The sequence below is a fragment of the Molothrus aeneus genome, chromosome 9 (assembly GCF_037042795.1).
Source record: "Molothrus aeneus isolate 106 chromosome 9, BPBGC_Maene_1.0, whole genome shotgun sequence".
Lineage (NCBI taxonomy): Eukaryota > Metazoa > Chordata > Aves > Passeriformes > Icteridae > Molothrus > Molothrus aeneus.
Window position 1 is genome coordinate 163610 of NC_089654.1, and position 12927 is coordinate 176536.

General features: G+C 46.7%; 1 protein-coding gene and 1 long non-coding RNA gene across 2 annotated transcripts; one reads left to right on the top strand and one right to left on the bottom strand.

The window, feature by feature from the left end:
- Nucleotides 1-1443: 1443 nt before the first annotated feature.
- LOC136560190 (uncharacterized) lies at nucleotides 1444-9703 on the top strand. The gene is made up of 4 exons (XR_010784092.1): nucleotides 1444-2163; nucleotides 3048-3130; nucleotides 7589-7656; nucleotides 8887-9703. It is a non-coding gene; the product is annotated as an uncharacterized lncRNA (long non-coding RNA).
- Nucleotides 8225-12751, bottom strand: LOC136560189 (N-alpha-acetyltransferase 20). Its single transcript, XM_066555897.1, has 6 exons — nucleotides 12603-12751; nucleotides 12440-12464; nucleotides 12261-12351; nucleotides 10951-11086; nucleotides 9853-9998; nucleotides 8225-8553 (listed from the first exon to the last, which is right to left on the bottom strand). The coding sequence occupies exons 1-6, from the start codon at nucleotides 12653-12655 to the stop codon at nucleotides 8468-8470; spliced, it is 537 nt and encodes a 178-aa protein (XP_066411994.1). The 5' UTR covers nucleotides 12656-12751; the 3' UTR covers nucleotides 8225-8467.
- Between the last annotated feature and the right edge of the window lie 176 nt (nucleotides 12752-12927).

The window sequence follows — 12927 nt, forward strand, 5'->3', positions numbered from 1 at the left end:
CAGTGATTGATGCTGCAGCACTGCAGTCCCCACCCTGGCCCCAGTGATTTCAGCTCCAGTCCCACAAGCTTTATTACACTGCCAGCTCTTCTGTTCCACTTCCTGCTCAACATCTTCACAGCAGTGCCACATAACGCTACTTCTGCTTCTCAGGGCAGGATCTTTGCTTTAGCTCTAGCTCTGTGTGGTTTGAGCTTAGATCACTGCCCTTACAGCAATTTCAACTCCAACCATGCAGCTCACCTCCCAGCTCCACATTCCTTATTCCCAGCCCCACAGGGGTTTTACCCCAAACCCTACCATATTTCTGTCTCCTCCAGCTCTGCTGCCTCAGCTCCAGCTCCTCAGCTTCCTACTGGCTGTAGCTAAAAGCTGCTCCTGCTTCTCACTGCAGCTTGGGGCTGTTGATAAGGTCACAAATCAGTTACTGCCATCATTTCAATATCTCTAGAAGTTGTCCCACCCACCCCTGTGGGATCCCAACTTTGGGGACACTTGAGGCCTGAAGCTCAACATCTACCTTCTCCCTCACTCTGGCCCTCAGCCCAGCACCTGCACAAAGGCCCCCTCACTTCCTCCCAGGCAGCTCCAAGGGCTGGGAATAGCCACCGGGCTCCTGCTCCCCCATCCCAAAAGGCACCCTTGGGCTAGTTCTTGGGCCCTGGAACCCCTCTGAGCCCCCACACCCTCAGCCTCTCTGCTTGGTACCACGGGGCAGGGGCTGGGAACCCCCAGGCATATCCTGCAGGCCCTGTGCTGCAGCTCCGTGCCCTTCTCCCATGGCATTTATCTAGCCCCAGCATTTCCACCGCTCCACATTGTTTTGGGCCTGACTCATGTCAAAATCATTATTCCACACCCTGGGGTTTTATATCCCCACTGATCTCACAAATAGTGTTTCAGCCCCAGTCCCACAACCCTTACTGAATTAACATCAGATATCTAGTAAAGAAAACAAATCAAACCAAAAAGATGTAATAAAAAGAGCAATAATAACACAATAAAGAGAAAATAATTGTAAGTAGAAACAAAATAAAGTAATAAAAATGCAAAAAAAGCAACCTTTATTCCTCGTATTCTGAACAATACTTTAAATCCAGAAACCGCGAAACGGCTTCTTCCCGGCCCCCAGTGACAGCAGCGGGTTCCCCCCCCGCGCCACACCAGGCCGCACACCAGCCGCCAGCTACCCGAGCCGCGCAGGGCGCGGCAGAAAGAACTGGACACGACCGGCTCCCAGATGCTGCCGCAGGCGTCGCGCCCGTGCTCACCAGCGCTCCCCAGATCAGCAGCCACTGGGGTCCCGTCCTGGCGCAGCGCCGCTCCTCAGATCGCGCATCCGCAGCTCCCGTCGCTCCCACGGCGCCGCTCCTCCGATCGCGCAGCCACACCTCCCGTCGCTCCAGCTCCACCGCCGAACTGACGCCTGCGCCCCCTCAACGCACGCTATTTATGCCCCAGGGCCGGACCAGCCAGCCAATCACAAGCCGAGGCAGCGCCTGCCGGCCCCACCAATCCCAGCCCGCCCATTCCCGCCGCGCTCGGCTCCGCGACCTCCCGCAGTTCCCTCAAGCGCTGCTCCCGCCGCCATTGCAGGGGCCGCGTCCGCCCGCTTCCCGCCGTCTGCCCGTTTCCCTGGACCAGAACCTGATCCCGACCAGGACCTGAACTGGAAGCTCCCGGCCGCCCTTCCCGGCCCCAACAGCGCCTGCCGAGGCAGCGGCAGCGGGAACACAGCTCCGCCGGCTCCCAAAGCGGCGGTGGCGGGAGCGGCGCCTCAGGCGTACGGGGGAGTGGGGCCAAGCTGAGGGGCCGGGCCGCGACTGAGCGGGCTGAGATTGGCGGCACCGCGCCCGGATTGAAAGGGCGGCTGTGATTGGACAGGGCGGGCGGAGAAAGGCGGGCCGTGATTGGCAGTCTTGGGAGCCGTGAGGCTGCGGCCCATGGGAGCGTCGGGTGGAGACCGGGCTGCTCGAAGGGCCCGGGGGTCCCGCTCGCGAGATCCCCCCCTGTCCCCTCCTCCGGCCCTCTCTCGCCCAGGTCCCGGCGAAAAGACCCCCGCAGAGCCCCTCGGGGCGGGGAGGGGTGTAGCCCGGGAGTGGTTCCGGGTCGTAAAGGCGGACTCTGCGACAGCAGCGCGCACCAGGGAGCGGCGGCAACAAGGTGAGGAGGGGGCTCGGCAGCGGGGAGAGCGTGCAGAGCCCGCTGCGGGCTCTGGGCGCCTCTTCTCCCGCACTCCTTCCGCTTCTGCGGAGACGTGGCCTGCCCCGACTGGCCGAGATCAGCACCCTGGCCGAAGTTAGGTGCCCCGCGTCCCCCTGCCCGCCCTGTGCCTGCTGCGGGCCCGCTGCTCACCCTCGTTTTCCCCCACAGTTGTCGGATGTTATAGATGATAAAACAATATTGGCTTTCACATTCATAGATTAGCTTTTTGCATCACAAGTATTCTGATATGGTACAACTTATACTTACTTTTAACTGCTTTGTATGGTGTAATATGCCAGTTTATGTATGCACTGTATATTTCATATGAATAGTAGTGTGATAAATATATTATATCGTAGGCTTTAACAAAATGTTAAAATAGAAACTAAAACACTGCTATGTAAATAACTCTGACAATGGTGCAAAGCAATTATTCTGTTTCTTATAACTCGAGACTGCCCCTACTAAGTGATAAGATAACAGTGACAAAAAGAGCTTAAGCATCCAGGAAGGATTTATCGACTCTTATCGGCATTATCAGGGAGTGTGAAGCAACAGGATAAAACTACAGGAAGAAATAAAATATGTAGACCTAATGTACAGAGTGTTCTGCAGACAAGTCAGCGGTTAAAACCAAACAAGAGAGTTCCTGGAACATCAAAAACTCAAAGGAATTTTTGAATAATGTGTAAGCTAATGAATATGCATGTAACCTCAGCAATGTATTATATAGCGAACATGATTTTAAGCTACCTCTCTGGTCTTCGGCTGTGTGCTAAAAGCATCCCAGTGCTGGATTATTTTGTCCTTTTATCCTTTATTAAATTTTAAAAATTTTACAGAGTGAACTCTGTTTATCACATCAGTGAAGCTTAAGCTGATCTGCATCCCAGTGCTTCGGGACGTGCTGGGGGAGGCCATCGAGGTAAGTGTGGGGCTACCGCAGTGGAGGCCAAGTAGTTCAACACCACAATAGCAGAATCAGCATCATTAATTAATTTTGTGTTCTTCATGCAAGCCTCAGCGTTAAGAACGCTACCAGCCTCTACTAGCATTAATAATATGCATAGTAAGTGTTATTAGTATTAATATTTGGGTAAGAATTGTTAGTGTTAACACTGGTAGTAAGTGCGTTAGCTGGTGTTTACTGTGAAGCTCTGCTCTCCCACAGTATGACAAGATCCTGAAGCTGACCTCAGGTGCAAAGTTAGGTGAGCACTGCTGTCCTTACCACGATCCCCCGATAGAGCCATGCTCCAGAGATGGGCAGCAATGAATCTGCAGATGCCTTCCCAAGGTGACAGAGCTCGCCCTCCCTCCCGTCTGCAGTCAGGGGATGTGAAGGCAACCATTGCTGTCCTCAGCTTCATCCTCTCCAGTGTAGCCAAGCACAGTATAGACAGTGAGTCTCTGTCAAGTGAGCTGCAGTAGCTAGGACTGCCCGAAGACAGGGGAAACCCTCAGGGTGGCACCATGAGCCAGACCTGGTGGGATGTTGCTGACAGTTCCCAGCCCTGCCTTCTTCACACCCAGATGGAGGGCAGGCTGCCTGCTGTGCATCCCAAAGTTACCTGCCTCCAAGTTACAACAACCTCTCACTTGGCATGAGCCCTATACATTTTTTTGATTGTATCTTTGAAAGTGAAGTGAGAGGATTTTACACCAATCAGTAGCAAATATATGCATGAGTAGAGTCACTCAAGCTTCACCTAAATATAAAGAAATACTATAAAAGTAAGCCAAGAATGGAGAAAAAGTTAGTGAAGGCACCATCATAACTGCTGGGATCAGTCAATGGGCTGAGCCTGTCTTCTGCCCCATAGGAACACCTGTTGGGTTAGAAATGCACCCTGCCTGCTGAATATTTTTATTGGGGACTACAACTTGTCTGTATATTGCTTTGAGTAATTTTTTGCAGTTAAATACTATCACTGACAGATACCATCACCAACAATTCCTGAACCTTAACCTGTCACAATTTTATATTTATAATAAGAGTATAGTTCATAAACTGTTCCATAAAATTCCAAAGTGTGACTCCTTCATGGATGCTAGCAGTTGCCAGCAGCAGGTAACATATTCAAATAAGTCCTACTGAGGGGTCATAAAGTGGGAAGACCTGCTGAGGGATCTCCATTATGATCTTGGCCTATTTCCCTGAATGTCAGTCAAACTTCAATCCAGCCGGACTGCTCAACAAAGGGTCCCTGTAACAGGACACTGATAGACTGGTCAGGCACAAGGGTCTCAGCTTTCCTGGGGCACTGACAGGCAAATTAAATACTAAGGGTCAAGGAAATCTTCCCTTTTCACATGACAGTTCTCCAACCATGAGGTTTTGATTCCTTGCAGAAGCTCTAAGACTGCAGACATGCACATGCCACTAGATCCTGGAGCATGAGCCTGCCTAGAAAACTGTTGGTAGCTACTCTAAACATGATCACTCACTCTTTCACACTCCAATGACAATATTTACTAAAACTCCCTTACTAAGTCTTCCCTTCAGTGAAAGCCTGCACATTTTGTTCAGAATACTACTGTGGTGGGTGGACCCTGGCTGGATGGCAGGTGCCCACCAGAGCCTCTCTATCAATCACTTCCCTCCTCAGCTGGATAAAATATAAAAAAGGTCATGAGCTGAGATAAGAACAGGGAGACGTCAGAGGGGAAAAAAGGGAGAAATTAATTGAATTAATTACCAATCAAAATCAGAGTAGGATAATAAGAAGTAAAATAAGTCTTTAAAACACCTTTCCCCCATCCCTTTCTCCTTCCCAGGTTTAACTTTATTCCCCATTCTCTCACTCCTCCCCACTAGTAGTGCAAGAAGATGAGAACAGAAGGTACAGTCAGTTCAGGCCACTGCTTCCCCCTCAGGAAGAGGAGTCTTTGTGCTGCTGCAGCATGAGATCCCTCCTACAGGAGACAGTTCTCCATTAATTTCTCCAATATGGGTCCTTCTCATGGGCTGCAATTCTTTATGAGCTTCTCCTCCTAAACTCTTCATGAGTTGCATTCTTCCTAAAAAAAACCCCAAGAAAACCAGAAATTATAAAAGCATGTCACCAGCCCTGAACGCAATCCAAAATCATGAACTTAAATACTCCCTGTGTTCAATGCTATTCTCTGCACAGTATCTTCAAAGCATCTGTTGCTTTAGATGCCCAAAACCACCTGCTGAAAACAAGCTGAGATAAGCTGAAAGAGCCTCTTCACTGAAATAAGAGGAGAACTCTTATCCTAGCTGATCCCAGAGAGAGAATGAAGGCCCTTAGCAAAGGCTGGGGTTAATATATCCCTGGTTGTGCTGCCTCTCATTTCCACAATACCCGGGAAAAGGGAGGGGGCAAATCCCACCAGCTATAAAAGCCCTCAGAGGAACTGCAACTGTTTGGCTCCTCTGACTAAATTCAAGGTGGGTAAAGGGCTTGATGAAGGAGAAAACTCTTCAAGGAAATGACAGTGCTTTGTTTCTTACTGCAACTGCACTAAGAAAAAGGGCATAAAACTGATAAGAAGGTTTGTGTTTTGGCAGTATAGCTAGATAAGTTTGATAATTTGTTGTTAACTTGCATAATTGTTCCCTAGTGATTACTCAGTAGTACTCCAGGTGTGACTAAGCAGGGTGGAGAAGAGTACTAATATGAATAGTGTAACTCACACTGGGACCTCTAATTTGGCCTATATACGTTATAAATAAAACCAAGAAAAAAAAATAGACTCCTGGGCAGTGGGAGACAAGACTGTGGGCAGTGCTAGGCCCACACTGATGTGACATTTGGTACTGGGACATGGGTAGGAGCACCCTGAAATGTAGATTTAAACCCTTAAAATGCTGAAAAAGAAGAAGCTTCCCTCAATTAAACCCCTTAAATTGAGGGAAAGGTGGGGCTTACGTCCACTTGAACTGATAAAATGGCAAATAAGCGGCTTCTTCCCTTTAATTTAATCCCCTAAACTAGTGGAGAAAGGTGGGGTTTTCCCACTTTAAATATCTCTGGTGATGAGGAAAGGAGGATTTTCCCTCAGTTCAAACCCTTTAGAAGGAGGGACAACTGGGCTTCCCCCTCAATTTAAACCTTAAGATGATGAAAAGGAGGAAGCTACCCTTAATTCAAACCCATAAAATAGCATCATCAAGGTTTTTGCCTTCCATTTAAACTGGAAAATAATGGAAAATGGGGATTCCCTGATGATTAATACCCCCAGCACCACGGAAAAGGCAGGGTTTCCTTTAATTGAAACCATTAAAATTGCAGGGGAAGCAGATTCCTCTTCAATTTAGACACAGACAGTTACAGAAAAGGGAGCCTTTTCCTTTATTTTAAATTCCTTTTCTCCTAATGTCCCGTCTCTTTTCTGGGAGGGGGGGCGACTGACCAGATGAAAGGGGAAACTTGAAAGTTTCCCTCTGGGACCACACGTGCTGCTCTGCCTGCTCAGGTTCTGTCTCTTGGCATGAGGGCTTTTCCCTGGACTTTTTCTAGGAGTGATGCTCCATGCTCAGGTGCAGCTGGCTGCTCCCCAGCCCCCGATGGATCCTGTAACCACTGATCCTGGAGGGACTCTCGGGATGCCTGTGTTGCCCCCTCTCAACTCTCAGCTCCACGTGCAGGTGTGCCCGTGTAACCCTCTGAAAGCAGCCTCTGGCAAGAGCTGCCCCCTCCTCATCCTCACTGGTCACACCTGGGGATGCTGCACCTTCGAGTGGGGGGGGGAGGTGGAGAAAAGTCCCGGTCGTCGTTCCCTTCCCTACATGGCCCCTTGTCTGCCCCTGAAACACCAGAGTGCTGGGCTTTCCTTTCCGTGGAAAAGAACCAGCCTTCTCATCCTGATGCCCGTGGCCAAAATTGTGGATTCTGCCTCCAAAATTCCGTATGTCCTAGCTTTGTAATTACCGAGGAAATTCTCCATGGACCGTAAGTGATTACTGGTAATTTTTCTTCTGTAATCATTACTTAACTGTGTTTCTGTCGAAGCGTTTGACACATCCCTTGAGGGGTCATGGGTTTGGCTGTGTTGTTTATGACTAATCCTGATGAACCTGAGCACCCCCATGCTGCTGTGCCCTGAATTTCAGTGAAATATATAAATGCTCCCTTTGCCTGCTCCGCAGTCTTTTGCTGTGCATCTGCAGGGAAAAGATTTACTCCGTCCTTTGATCCCGACCACAGCTCTCCGGCCCAAATGCCAGGTCTCACAGACACAAACTAAGCAGACAGCTACTACAAGTGTTTGCTTTTAAAGTAAAATTCTTATTGCATCTGGCTGTACAATTAGAATAAATACATGTATTGATGGTTACCAGAGGAAAGCTTTTCAGACAAGAAAATATCCATTTTGGTAGCACAGATTCCATTTTGACAATATTGCATTCTTTTAGGTTTGGAAATCCTGACCACATAAGAGATCTGAAAACTGGTATTTTGCAGTTTGATACTTTTAAATGAGGTAATTTTGATATTTTGGAACTTGATATTCTGGTATTTTGAAATGGAATTATTTTGGTATTTTGGAACTTGGTATTCTAGTGTTTTTAAACCGTGTTATTTTGATATTTCTGAACTTGCTATTCTGGTATTTTGAAATTAGGTTGCTTTTGTATTTTGGAACTTGGGTTAGGTTAAAATTCTGGTATTTTAAATCTGTGATTTTGAAACCTGGTTTTCTATTATTTTGAAACTAGGGCTCAAAACTAGGGTTTTGAACAAAAATACACCTAGGGTTGTGTTTTGGAACCTAGTTTTTTGTAGGGGGAGTTTTTGGTATTTTTGTAGGCAGGGGATTTGGTATTTTTGTACCTGAGTTTCAAATATTTTTGTAACCTGGGGTGGGGTTTTTTTGGCAACCTGTGATTGGCAGGGTTTTGGGGCATCCTAGTTGAGTGTCCTGGCTTAATTTGCCTTCTTTCACCACAATTAACTTGGCATGGGAACTGTTAAATCACAGACTATACAACGAGATGCTTCCTGAAACAGAAATAAATTTTAGCTGCAACAAGAAAACCAAGAAAAGACCATACAGGAAGTAATTCCATTTTAATAGGCTCCAATTCTCCAACATGTGAAAGGAAAAATAGAGTAAGTGTGGCAGTATACAGGCATTACCAATAGAAGCAGTGTTAGTCAGCTTCTCAACATTGCTTTTATATGTATTTTATGGGAAAAACATTTGGCCTAAAACTTCTTATGCATAAGTTGTTGGCGGTTATAGGAGATGGAACCTGACCCTTGGTACATTGCATGAGAACCGCAGCTTAAAGTTACTCGATGTCTTCTGGTCTCACAGGATGAGGCAGAGGTATAACTGATTTCTTCTCTGTATCTCTGGAAAGAGCTTTTCTCATATCTATAGCGACAGGAAAAAATGCTATTATAGTAATTCATTGCACAAAGCCATATTAAGTGAATTCTCCATTAAAATAAGATAATTTTTAATCAAGAAAATTTACTAGAATCATAAGACTACCTCAAGTTTGAAAGGACCCATAAGGGTGCAACTCCCTGCTCCACAAAGTACTACCTAAAATTATACTGTAGGATTAGGAGCATTGTGCAGATATTCCTTGAATTCTGATGAGCTTGGTGTCATGATTCTTTCCCTGGAGAGACCATTGCAGTTACCAACCACCCTCTCAGTGAAGAGCCTTCTAACGTGCACTCTGAACATTCCCTGACACAGCTTTGCTCCATCTCCTCATGTCCTGGTCACCGGAGGGAGGAGATCAACACCCTTCTCTGCTGTCCTCGGAAGTTATAGACTGTGACAAGGGCACGCATCAGCTTTCTCTTCTCCAAGTGGCACAAACTCATGGACATAAGCTGCTCCTCCTAAATCTTGCTCTTGAGACCTCTCACCATCTTGGTTGCTCTCCTCAGGACACACTGCTGTCCTTAATGTTGCTCAATGGCAATGATATCAACTGATATAAAACACTGCATAAAACTCACCCAAATGGAAAGGAAATGACAGGCTAAAGAGACAAATATATGACTTAAGTCACATGCAGCAATGGTAGGTGTCTGTCTGTCTGTCTGAGCCCTTGTATTTTCACAGTGCTCCTACGTATCAAATAAACAGTGCAAGAACAGAAACGATACACAGCCTAGCCATGTAACCCTTTGGGAGGATAATTTTAAAAAGGACCTAGAAAGAGGAAGCACTTGGTAGTTCACTTTTGTTAACCTAATTAACATTAACATACTTGAATTTCCATGTTCCTTCCCTTTTAAATTGAAAATGGTACCCAATTCTTTGCCGTTGCTGAACGCTGACAATTGTTAATTTATACATAGACATCTGAGAAAAACAAAGTTTCAAGTCCCTGTTATGGGATGAAAGGAAGAAAGCACTGACATTCCTTCTCATTTATTCTTGTTCTGTGGTTGATTTTGCCAGAGATGCTACAAAATGTGTAAGTGGCACGATTAAGTTTAGTAACTGATATAATCTTAATTAGGGAAAGTTACAAAAATACAAAATTCCTATTAATCAGCAACTATCTGAAATTGTTTATATAATTGTTTCAAATTGTTTCATGTTTTTTAATGTGTTTCATATAAAAAATAGTAACAGTCTTACAAACAATCCCAGCAACCTTTAACATGAGAATAGTTCCATTCAATTTGAGACCAAACAAGAACTTACCATAAGCATCTTCATCTGGCTCCCCACTGCTAGCTGAGTAGTACTCTAAGACTGTTCGGTACACACTGTAGCCTAGTTGCTTATACATATTTACAGCAACCTGATTTGATACTCTCACAAAGAGATCGACAAAAAATCCACCCTTTCTTTAGCAGGGGAGGAAAAGAAACAAACAAAACCACATTAAGGAATAGCAGGTAAATGTATTTCTAAATAACAACTCATAAATGGTAATGTAACACAAGCAAGTCCAATGTAGTATACTAATTAAACATCTTTCCCAATGTAATAACAGATACACTCATTTACCAAGGGAAAATTCAATCATAGACAAGGATTTAATTTTATCACATGGCCATTTTTCACCAGTCAGTGGGTTCAGAAATTTGATCAGAAAGAACAAGACAAGTTAAATGCCCCCACAGGCCTAAATCCAATTTAAAAAGTATCCACATTTTGGATTGCTTGGATTAGGAGAAGTGGAATCAGTCACAAAATTCAGTTGCCTAACAGGAGACGATAGACCCTTAATTCCACAAGGCAAATTTTTCAAAACATCATACTACTTTCCAGTCTTACCAACCATAGTGGGGTTGCCCTACTAGAATCAGTTAAGGACATTTCCCAGTGGGTTCATCTGACATTAAATTAAATTTTCTCAGGTACAAGTAACCAAGCAGGAGATGGCAAGTAAACTAAGATACTCTCTGCAGTACAAAATTTGTTCAGGATTGTGCCTGAGGGCATTGCACAAAGCCCACAGTTACTGAACAAGTATGTTGGAGGCCCTACAGGAAACAGTGCTGATGTTTCACAAAGCTCATTTTCTGTCAAGGAATGTTCTTTTATACACTGTCTCTACTGGAATTCAGGCTATTTCCTCCTCCCTCTGGCAAGTCAGCTTTCAGAGAAACCCTGAGATTTTAAACTGCTAAGCAACTTTCACAACTCTTTTTCTCCAACTATGAGGAATTTCAGAAAATCAGAACACCACGTAAAGCAAAATTTTGCCACGTAAAACAGGGACAGGTTTCTGTAGAAATACTACTTTTAAATGTTACTTTAAAAGATAAATTTAAAGATAGCCATACTACTCACTTTTCTGAAATTTCTTCCAGGAGTTCCATCAATTTAGCAGCCAAACCCAGCCGTCGAAATTCTGGTGCAACAGAGAGAGCAGTAACGTGTCCATGCCATTCTTCCCTAGCCACAGAGCCTTCGGCTTTGCCCATGACTGTGAACATACAGAGCATCAGCACAGCAGCACCTTTGGAGTAATGCACTGCCTGCAACCAGACAACTTCACAAGAGGAATAAGCCATGGATAAACACATGATACAATGGTTGTGGTAAAGGCTAAAACAGGGATGTCTACCTTTTCACTCTATGATTCAGCAGCCACTAAAGATGTCATTTCACTCAAATATTACAGCAGTTTCTTGACTAGTGTAAAAAAAACACCAAACAAGTTTGCAAATTCCTTGCTTGAGGTGACTTCTAAATGCAAATTTTAAGCAATTCTCACAAGTCTCACTGAACCAAAATTTGAAATCTGACTGAAATAAAGGAGGAACAGAGGGCTAGAAACCCAAAATTACCATCCCAGCAACTATTTGAGACTTTTGGAGATTATGAGGGAATAGAGCTTGGGATGCTTTGCCAGTCTGGCAATAGAAAGCTAAGGCCCTGCAAACACAATATGTTTAAGGGAAAAAAAAAAAAGAAAAAAAAGTGGAGGTGGGGATGGTGTTTTGGGGGGCTTTTTCTAGTTTCTCTCCTTTCAATCCAATGTTAGTTTATTAATGAACATTCACACTTCCACCCTGTGCTTTTAATAGATATCGCAGTCACTGCTAATAAGCAACAAGTGTGGTGGATACAGAGAAATGATCTATACAGCACACATACTTTCTGCTTTAGTATGTCAAATACTTTTAGTTCCTGGGTCCCTGCAAAAACCATTACTCTGCCCCACCCCATCTCCTGGCAGTTCTCTTTGACATGATTTCTGAAAAACAAAAATATTCCACAGCAAATTAGCAAATGACATCCAGGCCCAGATGTAAAGAGCTTTCCTTTACAGGGCAATGCAAAACGCAAGCCCAGCACTTTTACTACCTGTGGGTAGGGACTTAATCTTCCAGAATACAGAAATAACCATTCGCCAAATACAGGTGGATGATACCACAGCCAAGGCTCCTCGCTGCGCTAGGAACATCAAACTGGAAGCTATGGCCATGAGTCCTGCATAATACCCCAAGACATTTAAGAAATGGGAAGATGCAACGCAAGGTTCCTCTTCCATGTTGGACATTTGGTCAACGCGAAGAGTAAGAAAAGCTCCCGCGCTATAATCCCCGAAAGAGGCAACGAAGGGAGACGTTACCGCCGGGACACCCAGCACTCACTGTAACCCATCAGCTCCCCGCCGGGCGCCTCGGCGACGATGAAATACTCGGGCCAGTGGGCGAGGTACTGCAAGTAGAAGGGAATCCCGTACTGGGCGCTTGGTTAAGGAGTAACTGCGGCCGCCAAGGCTGCGCCTCCCGCGCCCGACCCCGCGCCTCTGCCCCGGCGGGAAGGATACAGTCTCGGTCAGCGGGTCCAGATTGCTGTGGAGGAAGAGAGTGCGGCGCTCAGCACGGGCCAGGGCCCGGGCCCGCCCGGCCGGCGGGGCGCCGGGAGGACCCCGCGGGGTGGGGAAGCGCGCAGGGGCTCGGGGGCAGGAAGAGGGGACAGCCGGCGCTCACATGTTGTTGAATCGGAAGAGGTCGTCGCAGGTGAAGGCGCGGAGTGTTGTCATGATGATGGTGATCACGACGCTGAGCGTGACGGTGATGACGCTGCCCCGGAAACGCTCGCGCGCCCAAGGGCCACTCTCGCCGCGGAAAGGCGGCAGACGGGGCGCTCCCGCCCCCTAGGCAGCCCTGCCCCGCCCCGCAGAACCGCCCCGGCCCGCCCCGCGCCTGAGACCTGCGGCCGCGGGCCGTGCTGAGGAGGGGCAGGGCTGCGGAGGGGGCGGCCGCGGGATCCCTGACCGACAGCAGCGGGCGGGCGGGCGGCTGGCACGGCTGA

Coding starts and splice junctions, on each gene's coding strand:
- LOC136560189 (XM_066555897.1), bottom strand. CDS start 12,655: ATGACAACACTCCGCGCCTTCACCTGCGACGACCTCTTCCGATTCAAC. Junction 12,465..12,602: donor CTCTTCCGATTCAACAACAT/GTGAGCGCCGGC, acceptor CTTCCTCCACAG/CAATCTGGACCCGCTGACCG. Junction 11,087..12,260: donor CGGGGAGCTGATGGGTTACA/GTGAGTGCTGGG, acceptor GTATGTTCACAG/TCATGGGCAAAGCCGAAGGC.